Here is a 25,376-nt window from a genome sequence, read left to right on the forward strand (position 1 = left end):
TTAAGCCAATTATGTCCAGTAAAACTGATAAATAAAAGGCAAAAAACCCCACAGTATTGGCTAGGATCCCCTGGACCATCTTCAGGCAAATTTATTTAGGTTTTCCAGTGTATTGGTTGTACCTCCTGGCCTATCTGCTAAAACTACCTACCATATCCAAGACCACCTTTCAAGTTCAATTCAGGAGCAGCTGTGGTTGTTGGGAGGAACAGAGGGGGAAGAGGGGATGGACTGATAGAACAAGATTATGGATGATTGGTGATACCTCAGGAACTTCTTCCAAGAAGTGGGGTTTACTATACTTATGGTAATAAAAACACCTTTAGTCTCTATGGTCTAACCATTTTTTTCAATGCACACATCATGCAAAAACTTCCTGTTGCTGTCAAGCAAGAGCTGCTGTAAGTCACAGAAGCAGACAGACTGTTAAAAAACGATGAATTTCCACAAGGCATAACCTATTGGACATGTACTGGAAGGAATACTCTTGCAATGAATGACTGCTGGTTAGGATATGAAATACAACCCGTATTTAAGATAAAATTTAGCAGCAGCTCTGAGAAAAGCATAAATTTATCGAAGATGGGTGAAGCACAATTATCCTTGATTGCCAATGATGCACTCATGTTAAAAGTATATTTCCACGGCTGGTTTATTGTTAGTTTCATAAAATCCAAGGTGAACATATATAAATTGCTTACATTTTACTGCAAAAACGGCTTTTACAATTTACTTTACATTATTTTCTTTGTAAGACTTTTATTTGAGGATTCACTAATTTGCCTTGCATTATCTTTTTTTCTTTTTTTTCAGAAGTTACTGGAAAACACTCTTGAATATAGGATAATCAATTCAGGGGTCAAATTATTCTGCTTCTTACAGAAACCATACATAATATCTAAGTCTAAAAGCAGTTAGAAGCTACTTCAGTGAGATTGCATACAAGGGTAGCATTAAATTTGTATACAATAATAAAACTGCCTGCAAACAATAAAAAGGAAGTAGTCTAATGAAGCCAGTACATTTTGAAAACCTATGCCATTTACATAATTAAGGGCTCTAGCAGATAAGTTCTGCAAAATCTTGCTGGAGAGATTTATGCAGTCACCAGACCAAGCACCTAGTCACTTTTTTTTTTTTGATACCATACTCTTTTCAGGGATGACAGAAATGGACATGCAGTGAACCTTTCAAGTTATTCCCTTGCAAAAAAAAGTCTAATTTTGCTACTGCAGCAGTAGCACTATATTGATAACCTAAATTCAGTTGATAAGTCACAGCAGAATTGAAAATCAAATTTCTGAAATACAAATGCTCATGTACATCTGGTTTCCAAGATATCATTTGTTGTTTTTACATATTCTTACATAATGATAAATGAAGTTAATAAAATTCCCTCTGACAAAGTTCTATGCACAAAAGGTGTTTAAAAGAGGAACTGCTGTATTTTTCAGTGATCCTTACACCATCATCACTCTTTTCCTGTCAAAGAAACCATATTCAAGAAATGTCAAATAAAACTTCTAAGCATCACACACAGTCTGTTGAACAATAAAATGGGCCATACCACGTGAATCTGCAGTGCTACAGGAATTTACCTTATGACATTCTTGAGAACATCTCTCCCCAAATAGCACCTCCTTTTAATCCTCTGGCTCTCTGTACACTCCCTTTGCCCCAAACCCTACATTTCTTTCCTACCAATATCTTGTAACGCATATCCTCTTCTTGATGTCCTGGAACAGGAAACAGAAAGTGAGAGAAATTCACTTTCACCACCATTGAAGAGTCAGCCTGGGAACCATTCTGCCATCTCTCTGGAGGAGTCAAGCGTGAAAAGAGGGAGAGCAATCTTTGAAAAGATGTCATCAGAAAATGGCCACAGCAACAGCTCTGAAGGTTAGCATTACCACATTGACCTGATACCTTGCTTTATGGCAGTGGTGTCCATACCTTTTTGATGGTCACCTCTACCATTAAAATATTTATGAGTGTGCCCTCCCAATGTTTGTGTATTTACTTACAAATCATGTACCTGTACTACTCTACTAACACAACCTTAGGCAACATACAACAAAATAAAAGTTAAAGCAGGATGGTTAAAAAAAGAAATACTTAAAAAGTGTTTATTCACAAAAAATATTAGATTCCTGCACCCCAAAGGACTGTCTTGCACAGCCCCTGAGGTGCACGCATTCCACTTTGGAGACCACTGCTTGACAATATCAAAGAGTGGCCATGTCTGTGTTTCGGTTTGTTTTAACAGAGAAAGAATATGCATGATCAAATTTTCTGACTGAAAACCACTTATTGACTTTCTGAGTGTCTAGGACTTGACCTGATGTAAAACAACAGATTACCCAAATAAATAGCATTAAAAGACTTGTCCAGTCTGCCAATAAAATTAATAAGCCTTCTACATCATATCAAACAATTATTGACTCCACTCTTTTTTAAATCAGAAAATGTTTAGACTGCATGTTTATCTATTTCAGACTCAAGAATTTAAAAGGGAAAGGGAAATTTCAATGCACAAGACCTTTTCTAGTTAATGCTGCTAAATTTATTAAGCTCATTGTTCAAACTACAGCCCTGCTCTTTTATCAAGTTTAACTTTCAGCCACTGGTTATCTTTCTTCCTTTTTTGCCTACGAAATTGAGACCTTTAATACCTGCTCATTTCTTCTTGGAAGGATAATTATACATTATGACCAGATCACCCCATAACCACCTATTCCATTAACTAGATACAGTTACAGTTCTCTCTGTTGCAGTATTTTTTGTGCCTCTTCTCTGCATCTTCTCAAGTTTTTCAGGTATCTTTGGTTTCAAGGACTATTTTGGGGATGTTTTTCCCTTCTCCTTTTAGAGTCTTCTAGCAAAAAGCCTTTCTTTTTCTTCTGTAACAAGAAAACAGAATCCTCCATTCCACATCCACTTTGCCACGAAATATGGCACAGCACATTTCAGAAGCATTTTTTGATCCACCAGGAATAAGAATATGATTTATGCAAAAATGCACAGTCAACAATTCAGACTCTTATAAATGAAGCTTTTTCCAAAAATGTGACAGACCCACAGGGGATAATGTTTTTCTATGTTCCTGTGAGAACCATAATATCCCACTTTGCATTCAGACAGTCTTATGAGAAGTAAATTCCCTATAGACTCATTTTAGTTTCAAACCACTGGTGAAAACCCTTAAACTTCTAATAGCTGAAGTCAGGCACTGAAATGTGCAACTCTGCACTTGAATAAATACTCAGGTCCTGAAAAAAATAAGATAATGCTGATCCATAGATTATCTCTGCCATCACCATGAGATTTGAGTTTTCTATAACCAATAACAATGTATGTCAACTTGTTTCAATTTTTCAGCACGAACAATACCCTCAAACCACTAAAGTGCTATAGAAGTTTTTCCTAAATGTCCCAGTTATGCCAAAATCTTGTTTTCCTAGAAGAGGTATTGAGCAACATTTACTGCAAACTCTGTGACTGAGTACCCACAACTTTTTTTGTCTCCACTAAAAACAATGAAGGCAATGCTCATATTGCTGTTCAACCTACCATGAAAACCTGGAGAAGCCCATACTGGATAGCTAATGTAGGCATGCTGTTGGGAAAAAAATGGCAGAAAGCCAGAATTCTCAAGTTCTATTATGCACAGAAGATTTGTCAAGCTTTGTTTACTTTATAGAATTAATGTAACTCATGACTAATAGAAGAATTAAATTCTCTGAAACAGATACTATTGTACAAGTCCCATATCATAAAGGCAAACAGATTTTGTTGGCATACCTCAGCTTGATAAAGATAAGGCTCTTCTTACCAACTAGCTCATTTCAAAACATACATTTATCTCTGAAAGAATCAGAATATATCACAATATATTACACCTTCAGGTTCTCTTGAATGAGCAAAGCTTAGAGCAAAGGTTTAGATCACATAATCTCTCATACCACTACAAGGAGTTTCACATTATGTTATAAACCAACTAGCTTCTTAAGACACAAAATTTTCTGTTTAAAGCTTTTAAAGCTAACAAGAGAATAGTTTCTATTGCCTTCACTCCCCAGGTAGTTAATAATATGTATCTATTAAAACGTTTTTTAAAACAGTCCATTAAATTCATTGGCCCCATATCAGCAAGGAATTAAATCACGTCTAACTTCATGCACACATGTATTCCCATTGCACTTAATGAAACCAGTCACATGCTTATCACTATGTAGAATCCAAAAATCCCTTGTTGAACCAGAGCGATACCAAAAAAATTTTTCAACTCCTAAACATCTTTGAGAATTAAAGCAATGGCTTACAAATTTCATTCCGGTACTAGTCTGTTAGATAATTTAATCTGCCTTTAAAAACAAACCGACACTTTTTGGCTGTGGTGGACTATCCCTGTGTTGCCAAAGTGTACTTTCAATTTTTCCATGGTTTTGGTTAGCTTTGGTTTAATGTACAGACTTCTTATATGAAAAGCAGCAGTTTTCTTTCCCTTCTGATTTCTACTTTCCTTGAAAAGCTTTTTCTTTTACTTCCAGCTGTCTTTCACTGACTCTTTCACTGCTGCTATTGTTATTTCTTGAACTGTACAATTCTTTTGTCTATCATGATAAGATGAAATATGCAAAATTATTGCATGGGATAGGCATAATAAAAAAGAAAATTATCCTTATGTAAATTATTAGTAAGGTCAGGTGAAAATACTAAGAAACTGAGTATTTTTACACTGAGATCATTCTTCTATGCATGTCTGCATCTGATTTTTACTGAAGATTAGAATTAATTGCTATATTTGCTTGTTATATCTGAACCTTGAACACCTATGCCAGCTTAACAGTTTTACAGGGAAAAGGCAGAAAGACCAGGTGTGCCTCAGAAATCTTCCCTGTTTGGTGGGTTACGCCATTCCTGACACTGTGTTCTGTGCCAGATGAACTGTTCTTGAAAAGTTTCATTGACCTAAATTTTTCTCTGCTCTATAAGCTCTAAATTGAAAATAAGATACAGTTGCCAAAAAAATCGATGATATTTCTTTTTACTTTTTCTGCTTTTCTTTCAAGATTTAGAAAAAATGTAGCTATTTTCCTCTTAGAAAATACAATGTCTGTTTGTACTTACAGTGGAGTCTCGCAAACTTGTAAGAGGACTACCTAAAGAGAGCACTCCCAGGGCTGATAATGCACTGCTGGATTTCCAGGAGACTGTCTCCTTTAAAGAAAGAATGGCTATGTACAAGGCTGCTGTGTCCTTTGCTCATGTAAGATATCAATGCTTTCTCACCTTCCTAGCTCTCCATTTGCTTTGCATAGTGACATATCCTGCATTCTTTATTTATCCAAGCTGACTGATGGACCATTATGAGGATCAGAATTTGACACCTAAATCAGCAAACCTACTTAGCAAAGGTATTGATGTGTCAGTCTCTGCTGAATGAGATTTTTCATGCTATAAGCCATTGGTCACCTGGACAATTCCCTTTAACTCATTAGAAGGACTGGGGTTTTTTTCCACAGTTGCATGAGCTGCATTTATTAGGGCCATAGGCTTGTGACAGATTAACCCAGCAGCTTCTGCATTACTAAAAACATTACTGAACAAAAAAATCATATTCAAAAGCACATTAAGTTTAGACCTCCTGCTGTTCAAACTAAAGAATTTTAAATTGCTGCATTTAAAAATAGTAGCCCGATGAGACAAGGTCTATGAAAAAGTATTGTTTTATAATAAAATTATTAAAAATTGGCGTTATACGAAAGAGTATTTAGGAAAGAGCTTCTTAATTTTGTTTTACATCTCTCTCTACATGTCTATCAATAGTGATGCCTTTTCCTGGTCTTAAAATCAAGAGTCAAACACAGTTAAAAGGGAAAAAGGGATTTTACCTTGGTATTTATTTTAAGGATCTTTAGGTGCACACGTCCAGGTCGAATGCACCTCAATGCACACCACAATGCACACCCCCAAGAGATCTGGTATAACATTATAGGTTTTACTAATTAGCATATCTATCAAAAATTTCTCCAATGAGAGGCTTGAGTGAGCCCCCCTCCCCAAGGAACCTTCCCCTGGATGGTTCTATCTTGGTTTACAGAATGTGTTCTGGAGAGGACCTTGGGCTCTGGGGCACACTATCCTCTACCTACGAAGCTTCTAAAATGTTTAGTCTCCTAGCTGAACAAACAAGTCCAAGAAGGTAGGCAAAAAGCACTAAGAATACAATAAGAAGTTGTAAAAAGCTATAACAGATATAAAAGAAAAGGCAAAAATCTTCATGGCATCAATAGGGATTAAGTATTTTACTGCAAAGTTTATAATACTGATACCAAGTAGCACATAATGTATTTGGTTAACAGAATTTATAAACTAGTAAAATAGACTGCTTCACCACACACTGAATTATCAGTCAGGAATATCTGAAAACTGTGTCTTCAGGTCTCAGCCAGGAAAATCTTCCACAGTTCTGCAGAAATATCAAGGGTTAAAAGGTGTGTTTTCACCGTATCTTAAAATCCTACCTAGACCTTGCAGCTCAGATCCCTTGTATAAGGAAACAGAAGGCATCATGATGGCTTGCTCTAGTGTGACAATGACAATGGTCTTTGTTTACACTAAACTTTCAGCACACAGAACACCTTTTACTCTCTGTAAACTAGGCCAGAGTAATTTCTGTAAATCATAGACCATATTTGACAAAAGAAGGACTACAACTCAGCCAACATCTTCATCCATATGCAAGTACAGCTGTAGAAGGATTCCCAGTCTTACCCGCACTTCAGTCTTGGGAAAAATGGTCTGCATCACCTGAAGGGACCTTCTGGGTGCCTGTATAGTCCAGAAACCGCATACTGAAAATAGCCACCAGAGTCCAGGTGTTTTCCAGCCATCAAATTCCCGCCTGCTGACTTCCTTATTTCCAGGCTGCTTGGTGTGTATTTGGAGCACATTCCTGCATTTCACCTGGCTGAGAAGGTCCCAATTCCCTAGTCCAGCAATTGGAAACTTTGCTGAAGTTAGGACTCTCTCTCTCACAAAGAAAAGAGCTGCATGAAGCCTGGCCCAACCTAACTGTGTTGAGCACATAGAGCTATTTCATTTACATTCAGAAACTCCTTGCAATTTCTTGATGAAATGGATGGTTGACTGAAAAAGGAACTTTGTATTTGGTTCCATTAAAGGGAATTAATACATTTCATTAGAGGACCATAACTGCATTTACCTGCTCAAAATATCTCCAAATGGCTGTTAATGTGTGCCTGAAATGTTCATTCACTAAAATAATTACTTTCCACATTCACATATCCATTTACAGATATAATCAGGCTGCCTTCACCACAGGGAAAAAAAACCCTGCTTTTTTATGATCTGCTTACTTACTCATAAATAAATATTAAATCTAACTTTACTTAGTAGCTTCATTACAAAGGTATTTCTAATTTTTAGGTGGGCTTTTTCCTGCATAGTGATTAATAAATTGAAATGCTGAAAGCTTTGTCCAATACCATCTAAAAAGTAACATATAAGGCACAGAACTAGAATAGGAAGCCTGAGGGTAAGTGCCCTCTTGTGATCTTTGTTGCTGTTGTTGGTAAAGACAGGTCATCTCACAAAGGCCTGCTTGAAGCTCTCTGCATGTTTTTCAACAATACCTGTTGGACACACAGAGAGGATGAGGTGACAACTCTGAATGCCAAAGAATTCAGAAGAGACAAGTAGAAGAGGGAACAGCAGAAGGATTGTTCTGGAAAGTGGTTGTTACTGCAAATCAAGCAGATGGGACTTACTTCTTTTGGTGCTCAAGATTCAGGCCAAGCATCCCTTTAAGTTGTCTAAATCATAAAGTATGGCTCTCGTGCAGTGGTCTATGAACTTGCCAAAAATAGTATTTATGATTGTCTGAGTCATTCCTGCATACTGTCATTAACTAATTTTAAAAACAAATTTAACTCACAGAAGTATGATTTTAGTGCAAATAGAAAACAACCGGCCTTATTTTGTCACTCTAGAGTTCACAGAAAACCAAATTCTGTACCGTGCCTGGTGGCCTGGCAGCAGTGAGGAAACAATTCGAGAAAGTACAAAGGATGTCTCCAAAAAGGACCTTTGTTCAGTACCAACACCAGCACCAGCATAGATCTCTACAGGTAACAACAGCATTTTAATACTAACAAATTAGGTCTGCCCCGCTAGATAACTTGAGGAAAAAACATGATTACTTGCTTTACTGAAGAGGTTTCATTATGACTGAGATAACATTTCTCTGATGTTCAAACTCACAGAATTTTATGTTTGAGATGTACCACGGGATTCATGTATTTTTTATGCAGATGAACACTCAGTATAGACTAGACTCAACTAGACTTAGACTGAATAAAGCAGATTATTACTATAGCAGTATTTTACACTGAACCCTGTCTGTAAGACCATGATTTATACATTATCATGTGTCATGGTGATATTTTGCATTTATGGCACTTGATGTTAAGTCATTCTCTTTCAAAAGGAGTTTCCTGTTTCCATTGAATTAAATCTAATAAATTCCCCTAAACAGATCAAAAATTGCCCAGAAGAACGCAGACATTACATAAAAGTAGAACAAAGCAGCAGCTAAGTGTTACTTCATATAAAAGACCTTTACATTTCATTGCTTTACTAGCATATACCATGAAAAACTGTAGGACATAATGATTTTGGACTATGTGAAATCCCCTACAATAAAATACTGTACAATCTGTCCCGTGCACTCTGAAAACAAGTAAATTTCTTTACCATCTGCACTTCTTGGAGAGATTTTTAAGCACTATTGTTCTCCCAGCTTTGTAGAAAAAGACGCATTAACATTTTGCCATAGGTTTATTTTAATGTTAAATAAGTATCATCACATCTACCACTCACCTCTCATTTCTTATACATTAATACCTACATCAACAATCTGCTTGGACAAAGAGCAAAACTCCAGCTTGCAGGGAAGAGGACACAGTTTGCTGCGGGGGTATTAATGCATCTTTAACTAAGCAGAAAAATCCCATAGTGGGACACTGGTGCATAATCTGTGGTAATAGGAAGTGGTGTTACGCACGTACTTTTCTGATGACGTGGCCCACTCTACCTGCCAGTTTTCTGGATGAAGGAATGCAGAACCCTGTACAGAAATTATGTGACTTTTCTCTTACACGGAACCCAGTAATTTCATTTCTGCGATGTGTAGATGCATTTTCGCTGGACATCTAGCACTCCACAAAGCCATTATAATGGTTCCATTTTGTCAGTCAAGATGTGACCTCAAAGCATACTTATCCATGTATTTTCCCTCTGTGGCTAGTCAAGGAGGCTCTCTCAAATCATCAGCAGAAATAGCCACATTCATGGAAAAATGAAATCACTCAGACCATATGGAACCATCTTTAAATTTAGGTTAAATAATTTACTGCAAGACCACAAAATCCCATTTCTATGTAACATAACTGCACTTTCATGGAAAATGGGATTATACTCTTAAGTAGTTGAAAGATTATTCGAGGTCACTGAATCCATCCTGGGACAAATCAGAGAAAACACCTAGCTTGAAGACAGATCTCCAGATCTGGGTAAATCCAAACTATTAATCCAAGATAAAGTAAGAAAGCAATTAAATTTTTAAACATTAATCTAAATACCTGAAGATTTTAGTACATATTCAATTACTGTATAAGGAGTTCATGACTTTTCATTCAAAATATTGTCATCAAATATGCAAATAATTACTAATCATCTTCCAGTTTTTCTCAGGCAGCAGGCATCACTCATAGCTCTCTACATTGTAATGGAGATTGTTTCTTTGTAATAGGTGCCATAATACCAGTAGAATGCACTAAACCCGTGGCCAGAATGGCGAGCAGCAATGAACACTGATCACAGACTTGCTCTGTGCTCATAAACTCAACCAACACACCTGGTCTGTGTTCTGACCACTGGTACCATGAGCACCTTCTAGCATCAGCCACCAAGCTGAGAAGAGGCCACAAGCTTTGGTGTTGCACCTGTTCAGGTGCCAGCCTGGAGTGCTCTGTTACCCCAGCTCAGCTACCTGACTGCTCAGGCAAAGCCTCAGTACCCAGTGTCAGAAACAAGCCATTGCTGGCAGGTGAGCTGAACCTCCTACAGAGCAAAGAGGAGTGAAATACAGCAAAAACATCTGATATTCACTCAACCACACAGTACAGCGTGCCAGAACTGACATGGGTATAGTTACCCCTCCTTCACAGAGGGCCCCTCCAGAGGAATTTTCTAAGATGGCTTCTGTAGCAATTGCCAATTCTCCAGCAATTGCAGACAATAAGATTGAATAATGCGACAATGTCAGTGAATGGTGAAAACCTTACGTTTTTATGAAAATCTTTCATATAGTGCCCAGGAAACCCTAAGTATATACATACAAATGAGCAAGGCTGACAAATCATAGGGTTGAAGTTCAGATAAGTGAAGTTCTCATAAGAAATTTCTGCAAGACTCTCACAGTGCTGATGTGCAGTGAGACTGTGCTAAGAACATAAATAGGAAAAAAAGAATCACTTTGAGGAAGAAATTAAGATCCATGTCAAGTAGTCATTCCATTGTCACTAACTTTGTAACCAAAGATTTAGGCTCACAATTTACTTCCACTGCTGCTTGCAAGTTTGTACATACTGTTCATTTAAAACAGAAAGTTCTAAATCTGCCAAACATAAACAATATTACATTAGCCAACTTCTGAGAGATTATATGTTGACCATAATGTACAGTTCAGCTAAACAGTTTAGTTGCATCAATTTTGAGATAGTAAAAGTCTTTCTTGTGCTTGGATGAACCTCTGAGCTATTTGATCCCCTTGAAATACATGCTTACAAATGTATACATGTTTTATGTCTTTTATGTCTGTATATATAAAACATACATGTTTTATGTCTGTATACATATAATGTAGTGCATATATTCTGAGCTGAAAAACAATTTTATTTTTGAAAGGGAAAATCTGATTGTCTGTTATTAGAACAGAAGAAAACTAAAAATATCAACACGAAAAAGCAAACCTTTGTTTAAGTTACACAGAATAATTACTGATAATTCAAGTCTTGGCACATGTTTCAGTAAGAATTCTATCTAAATTATTGCAGTATCAAAGCACTTAAGTTGTTGCATGGGCCACTCACATAAAATGTGCGTAGCAATTACAGTTCTCTTCAGTATCTTCAGTAACAGAATCTGAATGCCTACATAAAAAACCCACTCCTCTAACAAAACTAATACAGACTTAGACTTACATGTTTATTTTTAAATAGTATTGTTTTAGGTTAGAATGACTTACTACCCAGAGACACAACAGCACACTACACTCCTCTGTGTACACAGATATGCACGGGAAAGCCAGCAGCCCGCACAAAGGGTGTCAGGAAACAAATGTGAGAGACTGGAGGATAAAGGAGTCTGAAAGAAAATTTAAAAACTGTAAGAAACAATTCATGAGTGAGCTGCATGCCAACAATCATCCAGCTGACAGTGTTTTCTGAAGCTTACTCATGATATGCCATAAACAAAAAGTAATTGATCAGTTTTATAGAATACACTACAAAGTCCATGGGATCTACAAAACATGCCACAAACCATAATGGGGTAGACTAAATTAATCCTACCTACAGTAATCCAACAGCTGGCAGTTATAGAGGAGGGATGAAACCACAGGTTTTCTAACTCTCCACTTGTCTGGAGTAATAAACAAGCAGCATTTAACACTCTGTTACTGGAATTTCAATTAGCCATTTTGACTGACACACAAAATAAGAGATCCTCCATGTCCCTCTTCCTCCCAGCACACCCAGAGCAAGGCTGTGTAATTATATCGTCAAAATCTGGCTCATGATTTTTGGGCTGCATTTGAGATGGCCATAGCTATAGCATTAAATGATTATGATCTTTTGCAATATGGCAACTACTTCACAAGCAGTACCAAAGTTACAGCAATAAAGCAGTAGTGACATTCAGATTAGATTTGCTTCCTGAATACATTAAGTCTAATTATATTTCTTTTTAATACCCCACACCATTCAAAGGACACATAATGACTATTCTGAACATATTTCATGTCTCATGAATGAGCTTTTCCAGTGATGAGAACTTGAATTACATATCTAAAACATGCACATTAGAACAGAAAAGCATATCTTAAATTTAAAAAGCATATATATGCATAAATATATTTAAAAGCATATCCATATGGAATGAAAAGGCATATTAGACATACACCTACACAGTCATTAAACAGAGAATAGATGGAAAAATTTGCACTTCATTCTTTTTGAACCACCTGTTTTCAACCTGGTATGTGGTTAGCTCTACATCTCCTCATGTTGTGCAGCTCCCTCACAACTGTTATGCACACAGAGCCTGCAAGGGTAAACCAGGACATCCTGTAAAAGCAGGACATGCTGTGACCTGCTCTCCTCAAGGCTCAATGCTCTCTGACAGTTCAGATAGGATTGATTTTGCTACTGGTAATGCACTAAATCATTTACTGAGCCAGCAATAAGAAAATTTATTCTACCTTTTGTTTGTACAATTTTAATTCATCTCATAGCTGAAACAGGTTTTGGCAGCACAGAGGTGGAAAAGAATTCCTAAAGCCCATGGAGGGGATGCTCATTGTTTCTCTGCCATAGATCTAAGAACCCTTGCTGACTACTGCATGGCAGAAATTACAGGCCAGGTAGTAGATGACCCCTATATTGATTCAGCAGAAATATTAATGGAAAGGCAAGCAGTGTAAGCATTCCTTAGTTTGAAAGTGGAATAAATCCCATAAATATATGTTTTTCATGGCATGACTAAGAGAAAGAACTAATTTCTTGCCTCACAATTAGCTGAATTTCAAGTAGTAGCCAGGACCTGAGATGCAGGAAGCTTACAGCTCTATGCTGCACTAGGTGTACAGCAGCAATCTCAGAAACACAGTACTGCTTCCACATTCAAGTTACACCAAACTCTTGGGAAACTCTTGCTGGAGGAACTGGAAGCTCCTTTCATTTGAAAACCTATTATCAGTAGAAACTAATAGACAAGCTTCCTTCTAATAAAGGAAGAAGAAAATATAATTTGACATGAGTGAAATTATTTGTTAGATGGCTCTGTGTGCATGGGAGAGGAAGCACAGGAATGCTACCTTAATAATATCAACCTTTCAGATTTATTTCTTCTAATCACTAAGTCTCAAAGTACCCCATAGACACAGGTAATATGATGTAACACAGGTTCTGTGGCAGGCTTCAAATAAGATAACAAATCACTGTCAGAATCTGAAGCCAAACCAAACACAGATGGACTCAGAAATCAGTTTATACAGACGTATCAGACAGTGCTTCAAACTCCAGAAGATACACTCTATTTATTACTCTGCAGTTGTCAGGCTTGTAGTTACAGTGCTACCCTGTGTATTTTATAGGATCTTTTGGTTACTCTATGGGTCTTTTCGCAATTGCAGTTCAGCATGATTTTTGCTTTGGAAGAACTTTATAAAGCAGCACCTCATACAGACTTATTATTACACTTCCTTTTAAAAAGTTGCATTAAAGTCATGCCCACTGACAGGCAACAAGTTGGAGGCACAGCACATAAAGCCAGAACAAGTCCTCCTTGTCACCTCTGCCCCCTCCCAGTCCAATTATGCATTGTATCTATTCATGCAGCTTGCCATATGTGCTGGCCAGTGTCTTTCTGCAGTAACAAAGACTTGACATCTTCTGTGTTATAAAAAAGCCTGTTCCAATGTTGATAGCAACAAATATCAAAGATAATAACAATGGTACTCTGCTGTAAAATGGCCGCTCTAGTTACACCATTTACATGAGAATTAATTTCTGAAAGCCCTTCATGGGAAAAAAAAATCTGATTTACTATTAGCTGTTAATGGGAATTATTTTGGTTTGTCTCGAGGAAACATCACGTAACAGGGACACAGTATCAAGCAGCACCAGAGAAGCTGAGTGCAATGAAATGACCTCCAAAGAAAGTCAAACGGAAGCCACTCAAACACAAGAGGTAACTATATCATTTAATAATCATCTCATTGAACAATTTCACTGATGCTGATACATACCTGCTTTGCTTCTTCCTCCTTTATCTCTTGGTACAGCAAGATCTGGATGTTCTGCTGAGAGCTTACCTCATCAGTCAGTGCATAATAATTTTTAAAGGTGTTTTACTAAGTGTTTTTCATGTGCTATTGTTTTATCATTATAATTTTTAGATTTAAGTTCATATTTTCATTGATGTGACATTTTAATATCATGGTTTCAGAAGTATGGAAAATTCTTATGCATTGCACTAAATCATGACTAAAGTGAAGGTTTTGTACACAGGTTTCTCCTCACGAGCATGTTACTCATGAAATAAAAATGGCTTCTACATTCACTCAGCATGACACAGGTAAGAAGCGGCATGAGAATAAAGGCTCACAAATGAGCAATGGCAAAGGTCTTAACTCCAGAAATGTACTGTTCTTAGCATATAAATATGAAAACACACATTACTCCAAATTCTCAGCAAAGCACATTCCTTAACTTCAATGGGACTATAGAAATTAGTTTAGAATTCACTATGAAGAGATTATTTTTGCATAAGGATGTGGTTTTAAATATGGTCTCAGTTTCTTGAAAGAACTGGGGACTAGATAACTTGTCTGAAAATATAGGCAAACACTAGTCCATGCATGTACAAAGCTGTGAATGGGTCAGGTTCAGTTTGTACCTGAACTGAATAACCCTGCGGAATATGACTACTGTGTTAAGACACCGCTGCTGCTGCAGTTTAGCCCTTGTACAAGAATTTGTGCATTACATTCTCCCACAGACCTCAGTCACCCTTCAGCCCTCCCACACCACTCAGGTATGGCAAAACAGTAGGTTCTATCGTGTCCTTCAACAATTATTCTGTCATTTTCTCCATGGATTTCTTGACTGATCAAGTGATTCTCTAGACTTCTACAAGGCTAGACACAATTTTTCTATGATAATAATGTTTTATAGTTCACGGATAAAGTTAATTTCATAAAATGCAGGTTGGAGGAAAAAAAATCTTTTTTTACTCTTCTTCCCATTGCAGTAATCAATTCAGCTCAGAATGAAGAGCTCCCAAAGACTGTAACACGGATTTTAAAACAGCAGATTGAGAAGGCAGCTCAGGAAAAGGCTGTTCACTCTGACAGAGAGATCACAACAGCTGCTAAAGAAATAAAGGTCTGTATTTATAGTAAGAGGGATCTTTCCTTATGCAAATTAGAAGTTAAGACACTGGTCTGTCATGCTGTCTGATTTTCTATTTTGAATAATTATGATTAGAAATGAAACCTATGGAAGTGGTGGGAATATATGGATTTCAAGAACTAAGCACACGTAATGTAATACAAAATACATTAGAAGGCTCCATAAGTACTTACAGTATGTGACAAAAACAATTCAAGGTAAAAACTTCTGCATTTTCTCCTCCTCTGCTGAATAGTCTCCTCTTTCCTTGTTTTGAATCTGTAAGTATGTATAATTTGTCACCACAGACTCTCAGAAGCATGGAAAATACCACTTTCAAAAGAAATGAAAATGAGCCTAAGCTACAGCTAAAGTTTGTTATGCTTATAGTGCAAAGTCTTCATTTGTCGCAGCAAAATCTCCAAGACTGCTCAATCATCATTTTGCATTAATTCCACATTTCTTTTCACATATATTCTATGGTGCAAATAGCACAGCTCTTAGCTCAAAAGATTGGTTTTATGCATTCTGAGCAATAGCTGATAGATTGTGTCTTTCCAGATCTTATTATAATCCTATTGCTTGGATGCTTGCAGAACTAGCCTTTGTGCAGAATAGAAAAATTGTTTTCTATATTACTATGCTTAAGAAAAAAGAAAAAAAAAGAAAGAAAAAACCACAGACAACCCAACATTTTTGTTCCCTAAAGATGGAAAATACCTACCAGGAAATTACATTGCCATCAATAGTTCATCTGCTACTGCTACAACTTCAGCAAGCAGGCTACAGGAAATTTCTACACCAAGGAAAAAACACAATGGAATTTCTACCTCTGCAATTATTTGCTCTAGATACATGGAAGCACAGGAAAATTTCCCACTACTTATGCACCAATGGAAATATCAGTATATTCTGAGTCCACTGGATCATCCAGCTCTCCAACAAAGTCCCCTGCATCCACAGATCTGAACCCACAGCAATTTATGTGAACTAAGATATTTATATAAATGTTTATACCCAATATTAAGAAAACACTTAGAAAAACATTTTCTAATATTTTGTCTCATGGATCTGAAACATGGAATATGATTTTAGATGTGCAGCAGGCTAGAAATGGCTTTGCCTTCATCATTCAGATGTTCACAAGACCAGAAAAATAATGCTTAGAGTGGCATGAAATCCAGAGAGGCGAGATCCTCTCTCTGAGACATGTCTGTGAGACTCACCCTTTTGTTCCACTTAAAGATGCTCCTCCAGACCCAGATAAAGCTAGAAGTACAGCAGAGAAGGAACCATTCCAGGAGGAAATGTTAAAATACACAGCCTGAATGTTTCAGACCCAGCCCCTTGACATGCTGCATGTACATGCTCCCGGCTCTGCAGGAACTATGGACAATGTCCTTGCATTAGGTAGAGGCATTGGCGCAGGCAGGTGGATGTTTGAAATGCAGCCACTGGACTATACGAATAAAAATCACCCCAGTGAGGAACAAGCATCAGCTGAAACACGCATCTAAGAAGTTTCTAATGGTGCTGTAAGACTGAGGTACATGCTGGAAACACAGAACCTGGATAAACTTGAGCAGCTCAACCCAGTGATTTCCCTTAACTTGTTGCAGACAAGGCCTGAGCTGAAGGAGAAGCTCAGCTCTTCACAGAGGTGTGAAGTGTAACACATTTTGAACCTCAGCCACTGTCTGTTACTAGAGAGAGTTTCAAAGACTGGAGAACGAAGCTGTCCATGGATAAGACACTGGAAAGAGGCATTACACAATAACACACCAGACAAATGCAGCTTTTACCTGTGACCAAAGATCTGGTGGAAATAAAACTCCTATGTGTAATCTCAGTGGAGGAAAACATAAGTGGTGCTACACGCATGGCAAAATAGCTGAAATACAGCCTTGGCACACACAGGATCCAGAGGAATTAAGTCCCGCTGAAATATCCATTAGAAAAATCAGACAAGAAAGATCAAGGTCCCACAAAAGGTGCAGCAGCTCCTGTAACGCCAGAGCAAAGCACAATTTCTGATTCTGATTTTGATGGCAATAATACCCAAGTAGTACAAAAATAAGATGTAGGAATTCAAATAGATAGATTTCCATGAAGTCCAGAAGACTGAGAAGCTGAAGATGCAGGAACTTAGAGACTAAGAGAGCTATCCTGAAGAATTATATGCAGCAAAATAAAAAGATACTAAAAATAGATATCACAATTAATATAGCATTACTGTTGTATTTGAAATATATTAACATGCTAGAAAATGGGCACAGAATGCACCTGGCTTTTCATGCTTAAAATTAACACAACATCCTCTAAACTGAGGAAAAATGTTGCCTGTATAAAACAGGTGAAGAGATAAAATAATGCTCACATTTTGTGCACATCCATTTTTAGTTTAGTAAAATACAAGATGTGACTTTAGACAGAGTGAACTATGTTTCAGTAGGTTTTCTGTTTGAGTAAAATTACTGAAATGGTTTACAAATTACTATGCAATTTAAAAAAAACCAAAAGTGCTATTTCCTACTGGGTGATTAAACCAGTTCATAAAGCCCTAGTCTGAATTTAGGCAACAAAAGAAGACGTCAAGGTCCAGGTTCCACATCACGAAGGAGTGGAGCCATTCAGTGTGTCCTTCAAAGAGCTGAAGCCTGCTACTTGTTCCATATTGAACTAAACGTTTTAACTATAAGATGTGAATATATATGTATATATATATAACTGAATATGAAGTAAAAATGGAAAATTAAGCATGACTTCTTTCTCATGGTGCATGTTTTACTTAAAAATTGTATTAAAATAGCACTTAGATTGCAAAGTTATGCATTTGAAACACAGAAAACATTACATATGCTACTGAAAGATGAACATCAGTGTCCTCCTTTTTTGCATCTATTTTGGGCGCTGAATATGGATGGGATCCTGCAGGAAGACCAGATGTTGACATAGCTTTAGCCATTTGATACATGAACCGAATGCTTTTGCTTGAACAGCAGAGAAAACAGCAGAATGGAGCTAAACACTCCTGTACCAGCGTAACTCCTGAGCACAGAGCTCTGCTTTGGGATTCCCAGCACTGTGCACCAAGAGAGGAGTGCTACCTCTGCTCACACTAGGAGCAGAACTAAACATGAGTAGGTTGTGAGCCTGTAAAATGAGGCACAGCCTTGTGGTGATCCTACAAAATACTTCATGTGGTGGGTTGACTCTCGCTAACAGCGAAGTTCACACCCACTCATCCACTCCCCCACAGTGGGATGGGAGAAAGAATCAGAAGAGCAAAAGCAAGAGAGCCTGTTGGCAGAGGTAGAGGCAGGTTAATAGATAAAGCAAAGCTGGGGCATGAGCAAAGCAAAAGAAGGAATTGATGTCTAGTCACTTCCTAGAAAGCAAGGCCTCAACATGCACAGCTGTGACTTGGAAAGACAAACACTCTGAACTTCCTGTCTTCCTTCTCCTTTCCCTCCCTCAGTTTCTATTGCTAAACATGATGCCATATGCTATGGAATATCCCTCCAGTCAGCTGGAGTCAGCTCTTTTGGTTATGCGCTCTCTCAAGTTCTTGCACATCCCCAGCCTACTTGCTTGGGGTGGGAGGAAGAAGAGACTTTTGACACTGTGCAAGTATTGTTCAGCAATAGCTAAAACATTGTGTGTTATAAACACTTGAGCCCAAATTCAAAACAGTACCACATGGGCTGCTATGAAGAAAATAACTGCATCCCAGACAGTCTCAGTAAAAGCAAGTATGTTAAAAGTGAGTAGAAATACCCAGTTCCAGTAGAATAGGGAGCTCTCTAGAAGTCAAGCCTCTGGATTTTGTTTTTAATCTCTTCTATCTGGTAAATATTGATGGCCTTAAATAGCAGACCAGCCTTTTCCTCACTGATTTTGTAGGACCATTCACATGTGGTGTGTTGACCTGCCTCCTCCAGCCATTTGGAATCACCCATTCCCCCTCCTCAACAACATAGGGAGAAAAAATAGGATGAAGCAGCTCATGGGACAGTATTAAGACAGGGAACAACATAAGGACACTTACCAATTAGTTTTACAGACATGGGAAAAATTAATTGCCAATTAAGATAGATTGTGAGAAACAAACACTACAACACCTCCCCTCCTGCCCTCTTTTTCACATTCTCAGCTTTACTCCTGACTCTTCCTTGTCTCTCTCCCACCCCCAGTAGCACAGAGGGGATGGGGAATAGGGGGCTGGGGTTACTCCATACCAGTTTCTCTCTGCTGCCTTCCTTCTCACACTTTTCCCTTGCTTCAGCATGGGCTCTCTATATGCCATAGTTCCTTTTGGGAATACCCACCTCCTCCACTGTAGTGTGGATGACTGCTCCTGCAGGTCCTCTCCGCAGGCTGCAGGGAAATACCTGCTTCCCTGGTCTCCTCAATAGGCTGCAGGGGAATTTCTGTTGCAGCACCTCCTCCCCTTGTTCTTCTCTGACCTTGGTGTTCACAGGGCCGTTTCCGACACTTTTTTCCCCTCAGTCCTGGCTGCATGTGCAGCTTTTTGCCCTCTTTGAACACATTTTCCCAGAGACACAAGGAGCATGGCTGAGCAGCCCTGCCGTGCACTGCATCCAGAGCTGGTTGTGCCCAGCATGGGGCAACCCCTGCCGCTCCTCACAGAGGCGGCCTAGCCACCAAAACTGTGCCACTGACACACAACGCATGATTCAATTTCAAGAAGATTAATATTGGCTCACTATTCATTCCTGGAAGTTGTTTTGGGCTAAACTTCCCTTAAATTTCCCCTCTGCTTTCTTCTCCTGATTTTCCTTCTGAAGCACAACACTCGCTATCAATTATCCAACTAAGCGAAGTAACCATTCATTGAGATGGTTTTCCAGGAGACGTCACCATTTTTTTCCCCCTCCTAATTACCTTAGCTCCTTCCTCTCCTCCCTCTCTACATTCAAAATAGTTGTGTACCTAAGAATATTCAGCTGAGTCCTGGTGCTTGGCTCACAAGCTATCCGTGCGTAGTGAGTGGGAGGCATGTCTGGAACACTGAACTTATGCCTGCCAGGCCTCTCTCTCAGCCTCCTTGGAGTCTAAGCAGAGTCTACATTTGTGACTTTATAATTCACGACCAACAATTCTATGGGAGATTTTTTTTTACTGGTGGTTTATTCTTTTTGCAAGTTCTACATTATATTAAAGATATTTAACTTTCAGCACTTTTCAAAGCCCTTGTTATGGGCACTAGAGAGACGTGGCAACTAAAGCTGTAGCTATAAAATCTACATCATTTTTTGTCTTGATTTGTGAACTGTTATAAAACCAATACCAGCGGGCAAACCAAGAGACAGGATGCTGAAAGGGGCCAAATTTTCTGCTGATGTCAGGGGGCATTACTATCATCAGTGCAGATATATTCATACAGCAATTATTTGGTCCACCCTTTTTGTATTTGTCTGCTAACACAATTTTCATAGCCATTCAGAGATCAAGACAGAAGAGCAGCAGGCATTCTTCCAAGCCCAACACCATTATTTCCTTCTGCCCCTTGCTGGTATGAAGCTTTCTATTCATTTTTTGTACTTTATATAGAAATAGTTTTCTTTATAATTAAATATGCTTCATAGAGGCAAAAAACTTTATAAGTTGCTAATATATATGTAGCTACCTTAGAATTAAAATTCAACTGAAAAAAGTATCAGGCCTGACAATTCAAATTGTGAAAGTCACAAATAATTACGTCCGTAGCATATTTGGACCATATGAGTGCATGGTCTGGAGGTTACCACAAAAAGGGTAACCCCTAATGAGCATTTGGCATGGCTAAGCAAAACGTCCTCATCAGAATTTCAAACATCCATCCCTATTTATTGATCTTCAAATCACATTGTACATGCAACAATTATACATACATTATACTCAATTCTACTTGTACTAGAAAACCTTTTATTATACTACCACATTTCACTAAATAATTAGTTATTACAAATAAATGGGAGATATTGTACCTGATGAAGCGAATAGTCCTTTCAAATGCATGGATTCCTGCAAATGGAAAGGTAAGTAGCTTTTAACTTTCAAAGTATTACTGTTAGCTGAACAAAAATGAAGCCCTACAATAAACAGCTGAGATACCAGTTAACAGAAAACAGAAAATATTCTAACAAAATATATGGACTGATACTGTTCAAATCAAATCATAACATGTGGCTTAGACTAACTTGTAACCTTATAATATGTGGTTGTAGAAACTGCAGATTCAGGAAAATGAAACATGCAAACTCTGTCAACAGAGAGTTTACCCCATGGAATGTCTAGCTGCCGATAAGCAGAATTTTCATAAATCCTGTTTCCGATGTCACCACTGTGGCAGTCAATTAAGGTAAGAAGTAACTGCATGCTCACCCACACAACTCTGCTTTTGAATATAAGTACAGATGGAGAAATTATTTTCAGCTGTAGGATTATTCAGCCTGTAGGATGCTGGGTTGACAGGGTGGTATCCCGAGTTCTCCTTTTATTCTGTGCTCCTAACATCTGCATTGTGACATAGAACAAGTCCTTTAAATTCTTATAGAACTGCTCCATCCCAATACTTTCCAAATTCTTCTCCATATTACTTCCTGCTGACTGTTACAGACCTTTAGGACAGCATGAAACGGAGGCAGTAGATACAAGAACTCAGGTGGAATTTAAGACATCCGAAACACACCAAATTTCCTCTGAATTTTCCTCATTCATAAAATGAATTATGATAGTTCTCTGCATTAGCAAATCATTCTGTAACCTTTATATAAAACGTAGGATTTATTGCACTATAAGACTGCAAAGGCCAACCATTTTTATTTTAATACATTTTGGGTTAGCTACACACATTTCCTTTACTTCATTTGGGAGAAGAATCCAAATAAAGGACAAAGACTAAATTCTACTGCTACTTTGTAGAAAAATTGAGGATTTGGACTTTAATAAGATGAAGAAAAATGGTCCAAACAGCCCTGAGGTCCTGTGGAACACTTCTATTTGAAGCTTATTCTGTGCAACAACCGAATGAGTTTATGTTCTTTCTTAAATCACCAAGCATGACTCTTCTCCTTCATTTTGACTTTGAAATTGTATGGGAATTTGCAAGCAAAGATTTTAGATACTTTTTTTTGGTGGGGGGGGGGGAGGGGTGGGGAAGGGAGAAAGGGGGAGGCGTATGGTAATTTATGATATGTAAAAGCATAAACCAAATTTTCTTCCATTTGGCAGCTTGGGAAATTATGCATCTCTCCATGGAAAAATATACTGTAAACCCCATTTTAAGCAACTTTTCAAATCAAAAGGAAATTATGATGAAGGTTTTGGACACAAGCAGCATAAGGAATTATGGAATTCTAAAGATCAACGTAGTTCAATTGACAATACTCAAGCTGACGAAACAAATCCCATTAATAGTGTACCTGTTGATCCTAAAGCAATTACAGAAGTTGATAAAGACTTGTACTCAGGTACTGAAGGTGCTCATCCTGATATTTTGGATAATAATTTGAAAAAATCTACAGAAAGAGGTAAATTAAAGATGACATGGCCTCCTTCAACAGATGATGCAACATCTAAGAAAACATTTTCTACTGAAGAATTAGGTAAAGTAAATAAGTTGAAGTGGCCCCCAGAAGGTTTTGCTGAAGAATATTCTAGTATACATACAAATAAACCTCTGGGCAATGAAAAGGAATCTCAAAAAAATCACACTGTGATGGAACAAAATAAAAACAACACCATAAATTCACAACAAAATCAACACTCATCCTTTTGCTCTCTGTCTGAAAAAGAAGGTACAAATACCAGCAAAGCAAAGAAAAATGAACAAGGCAATAAGGGAATTTATGAGGAAACTGGGAACATGCAAGATAATGTCAATAAACTAGAAGCATCAGAGAATAGGAAGCAAAGTGGAAAGGATATTAATGAAGGTGATAATGTAAATGTGGATAGTAATGGGAAGAAGCAAGAGAAACAAATTAGTGAAATTGATAATGAAGTTGTACAGGTTACTAACATTGATGATGTAACAGTACAAAAGAATCACAAAGAATGCAGCTTCAATAACAACAACAATAATAATTATGCCAGTTTTTCACATAGAAACTTTTGTAGACAGGAAACAACTCTCTCAGCTATGTGTACCCCAAAGACAGCATTAAGCCATGCTATTTGCACTGAATCAAAGCATGCCTTTGCAAAGCTGGACAGTCAGTCTGGAAATGAAGAAATATATGAGATGTATGAACCTCATGAGAGCTATTCTAGTGATGCTGTAATGCCACAGGATGAACAGAACTCAAAAGCTGAAGATGCTGTTACTTCTAAGAGACTTGCTCAGTTTAATAATGATGCCACTTGTCCGAAGTCTCATACTAGCAGCACATTAGTTTTGAAGAAGGCAACTAACACAACATTGTCTGTTGATACGGAGTTGGTATGCACTGGAGAAGAATTAGAATATGACAAAAAAGACAAAAGCCTAAATACTATTTTATTTGACACTCTGAAGACATCTTTTCTTAAAAAAGACAACCTGGTCTTAAACTGTGGTCTAATAGACTCTGTAGATGTAAGTAAAAAATCCTGCAGTTCATATTCAAAAGAACATGAAAATTATGATACAGAACTGAATTATATTAATGCTTGTCAAGAAAGTGAAATAATCCAAATGGCAAAGACTGACATAAACACAAGCTTAGATTTACTGAGCTCAAGACATACTACTGTTTCATCATTCCAAGGCAAGAAAGTCAAGTTCAAATGGCTCACTGCAGATGAACAAATTAAAAATAATAGATTTTATGATGCAGATTGATAAAACATCCAAGTGGTCAGCTATGTCTGTCACTCATTATGAAGTATGTCATAAATACATATTTCTTCAGTCCACTTATTTTAGTCTTTCCTGAAGAATTTAATATCCAGAGATTACATAAAAATATACAATTATACTGTCAATTACCCAGACTTTATTCACTTGGTTTGTATTTAAGGTAATGAAGATGTGTAGATTTTTTTCAGTCTGTAGTTATAAAATACCCCTTGTTTTTCTATGTTTCTGAACATTGCAAGGAATATTTTACTACATGACTGTCCTGGAGAAACATAATCCATTTCAAAATTTATTATTTGTAACAACTTCAGATGTGAAGCACCTGGTGTGCACAAAGAAAAAAATGCTTCCATTGTTTTTTCTAATGTATTATTATTTTAACTTAGCTTTTGCTCCATGACATATTATGTACATTGGTTGTGTTCACTCATGCTAGAAAATCTAGGGTTTGGTTGAGATTTTGGGGGGCTAATCTTTTTTTTCCTGTTTTTGCAATATCATGCAATACTTAGTTTGAAATGGATCATTATTGAATAGTAACCACATCGGGGAGGTGAATAGCACTGTTTTGCTATATTCCTCGAGCTGCTACTAAGTTATATTGAGTATATATAGAGGGGGGAAAAAAGTGTGTAAATTTTAACACTGGATAAAACCAAACACCCTAGATAGAGCTGAAACAGGATTTGGGGACACTGGGCAATGAAGACTAGTGGTTGTTTCAGTAACTAATTCAAAGTCATTTTAGCTGAAGCAGCTCTCCACTTTCATACTTAAACCTCTACAAACTTATGCAGATCTAGCACTTTTTTCCTTAAAACCTCTGCTTCCAGATTAACATTTTCCCTCTTAACACTGTTCCATCTTGCATGAAACAGCAACATATCATTTAACTGTTGATAATGCATAATAAAAAAGCACTTTACAAAAAAGTATTTTGTGAATTTTTTTAATATGAATTTATAAATACTGTTTTCCTTAAATAGTCTGTGAAATTCTTCATGCTAGTTTAAACTAGACTAGTTTAAACCCACGTGTCAGAGAGAAAGGGAAGGGTAATCAAAACACATTTTTCAAAATAATTCCTGAAGGATCCAACAGAGACAGGCATTTGAAATAATTTACAGGAAAGACAAGCATTAACATTTAACAGTGTTAAAACATTGAAGAAATTGTGCCTCAGACTTCTAGAACAAAATGTCAGCTGCGCTACAACTCATTGCCCAAAGCAACAGGGTTTTGGGTAAGTGGGAAATCCACGTGTGACTCTTCTA

At 37.4% G+C, this 25,376-nt stretch overlaps 1 protein-coding gene across 1 annotated transcript; it reads left to right on the plus strand.

The window, feature by feature from the left end:
• The first annotated feature begins 1,745 nt into the window (after window positions 1–1,745).
• On the plus strand, window positions 1,746–25,060 carry XIRP2 (xin actin binding repeat containing 2). The gene is made up of 8 exons (XM_042041393.1): window positions 1,746–1,899; window positions 5,133–5,269; window positions 8,016–8,153; window positions 13,951–14,055; window positions 14,376–14,442; window positions 15,118–15,251; window positions 21,488–21,621; window positions 22,494–25,060. The coding sequence occupies exons 1-8, from the start codon at window positions 1,863–1,865 to the stop codon at window positions 24,082–24,084; spliced, it is 2,343 nt and encodes a 780-aa protein (XP_041897327.1). The 5' UTR covers window positions 1,746–1,862; the 3' UTR covers window positions 24,085–25,060.
• Window positions 25,061–25,376: the final 316 nt, after the last annotated feature.

This window comes from Corvus kubaryi, unplaced genomic scaffold, assembly GCF_017639235.1.
Source record: "Corvus kubaryi isolate FWS band 111438036 unplaced genomic scaffold, C.kubaryi_AGA036_p1.0 37396, whole genome shotgun sequence".
NCBI lineage: Eukaryota > Metazoa > Chordata > Aves > Passeriformes > Corvidae > Corvus > Corvus kubaryi.

Excerpts from the sequence above, each read along its gene's own strand:
- XIRP2 (XM_042041393.1), top strand. The coding sequence starts at position 1,863 with ATGTCATCAGAAAATGGCCACAGCAACAGCTCTGAAG. Across the intron at positions 14,443-15,117 it reads ATTCACTCAGCATGACACAG|TAATCAATTCAGCTCAGAAT; the intron begins GTAAGAAGCGGC and ends TTCCCATTGCAG. Across the intron at positions 21,622-22,493 it reads CACTGTGGCAGTCAATTAAG|CTTGGGAAATTATGCATCTC; the intron begins GTAAGAAGTAAC and ends TCCATTTGGCAG.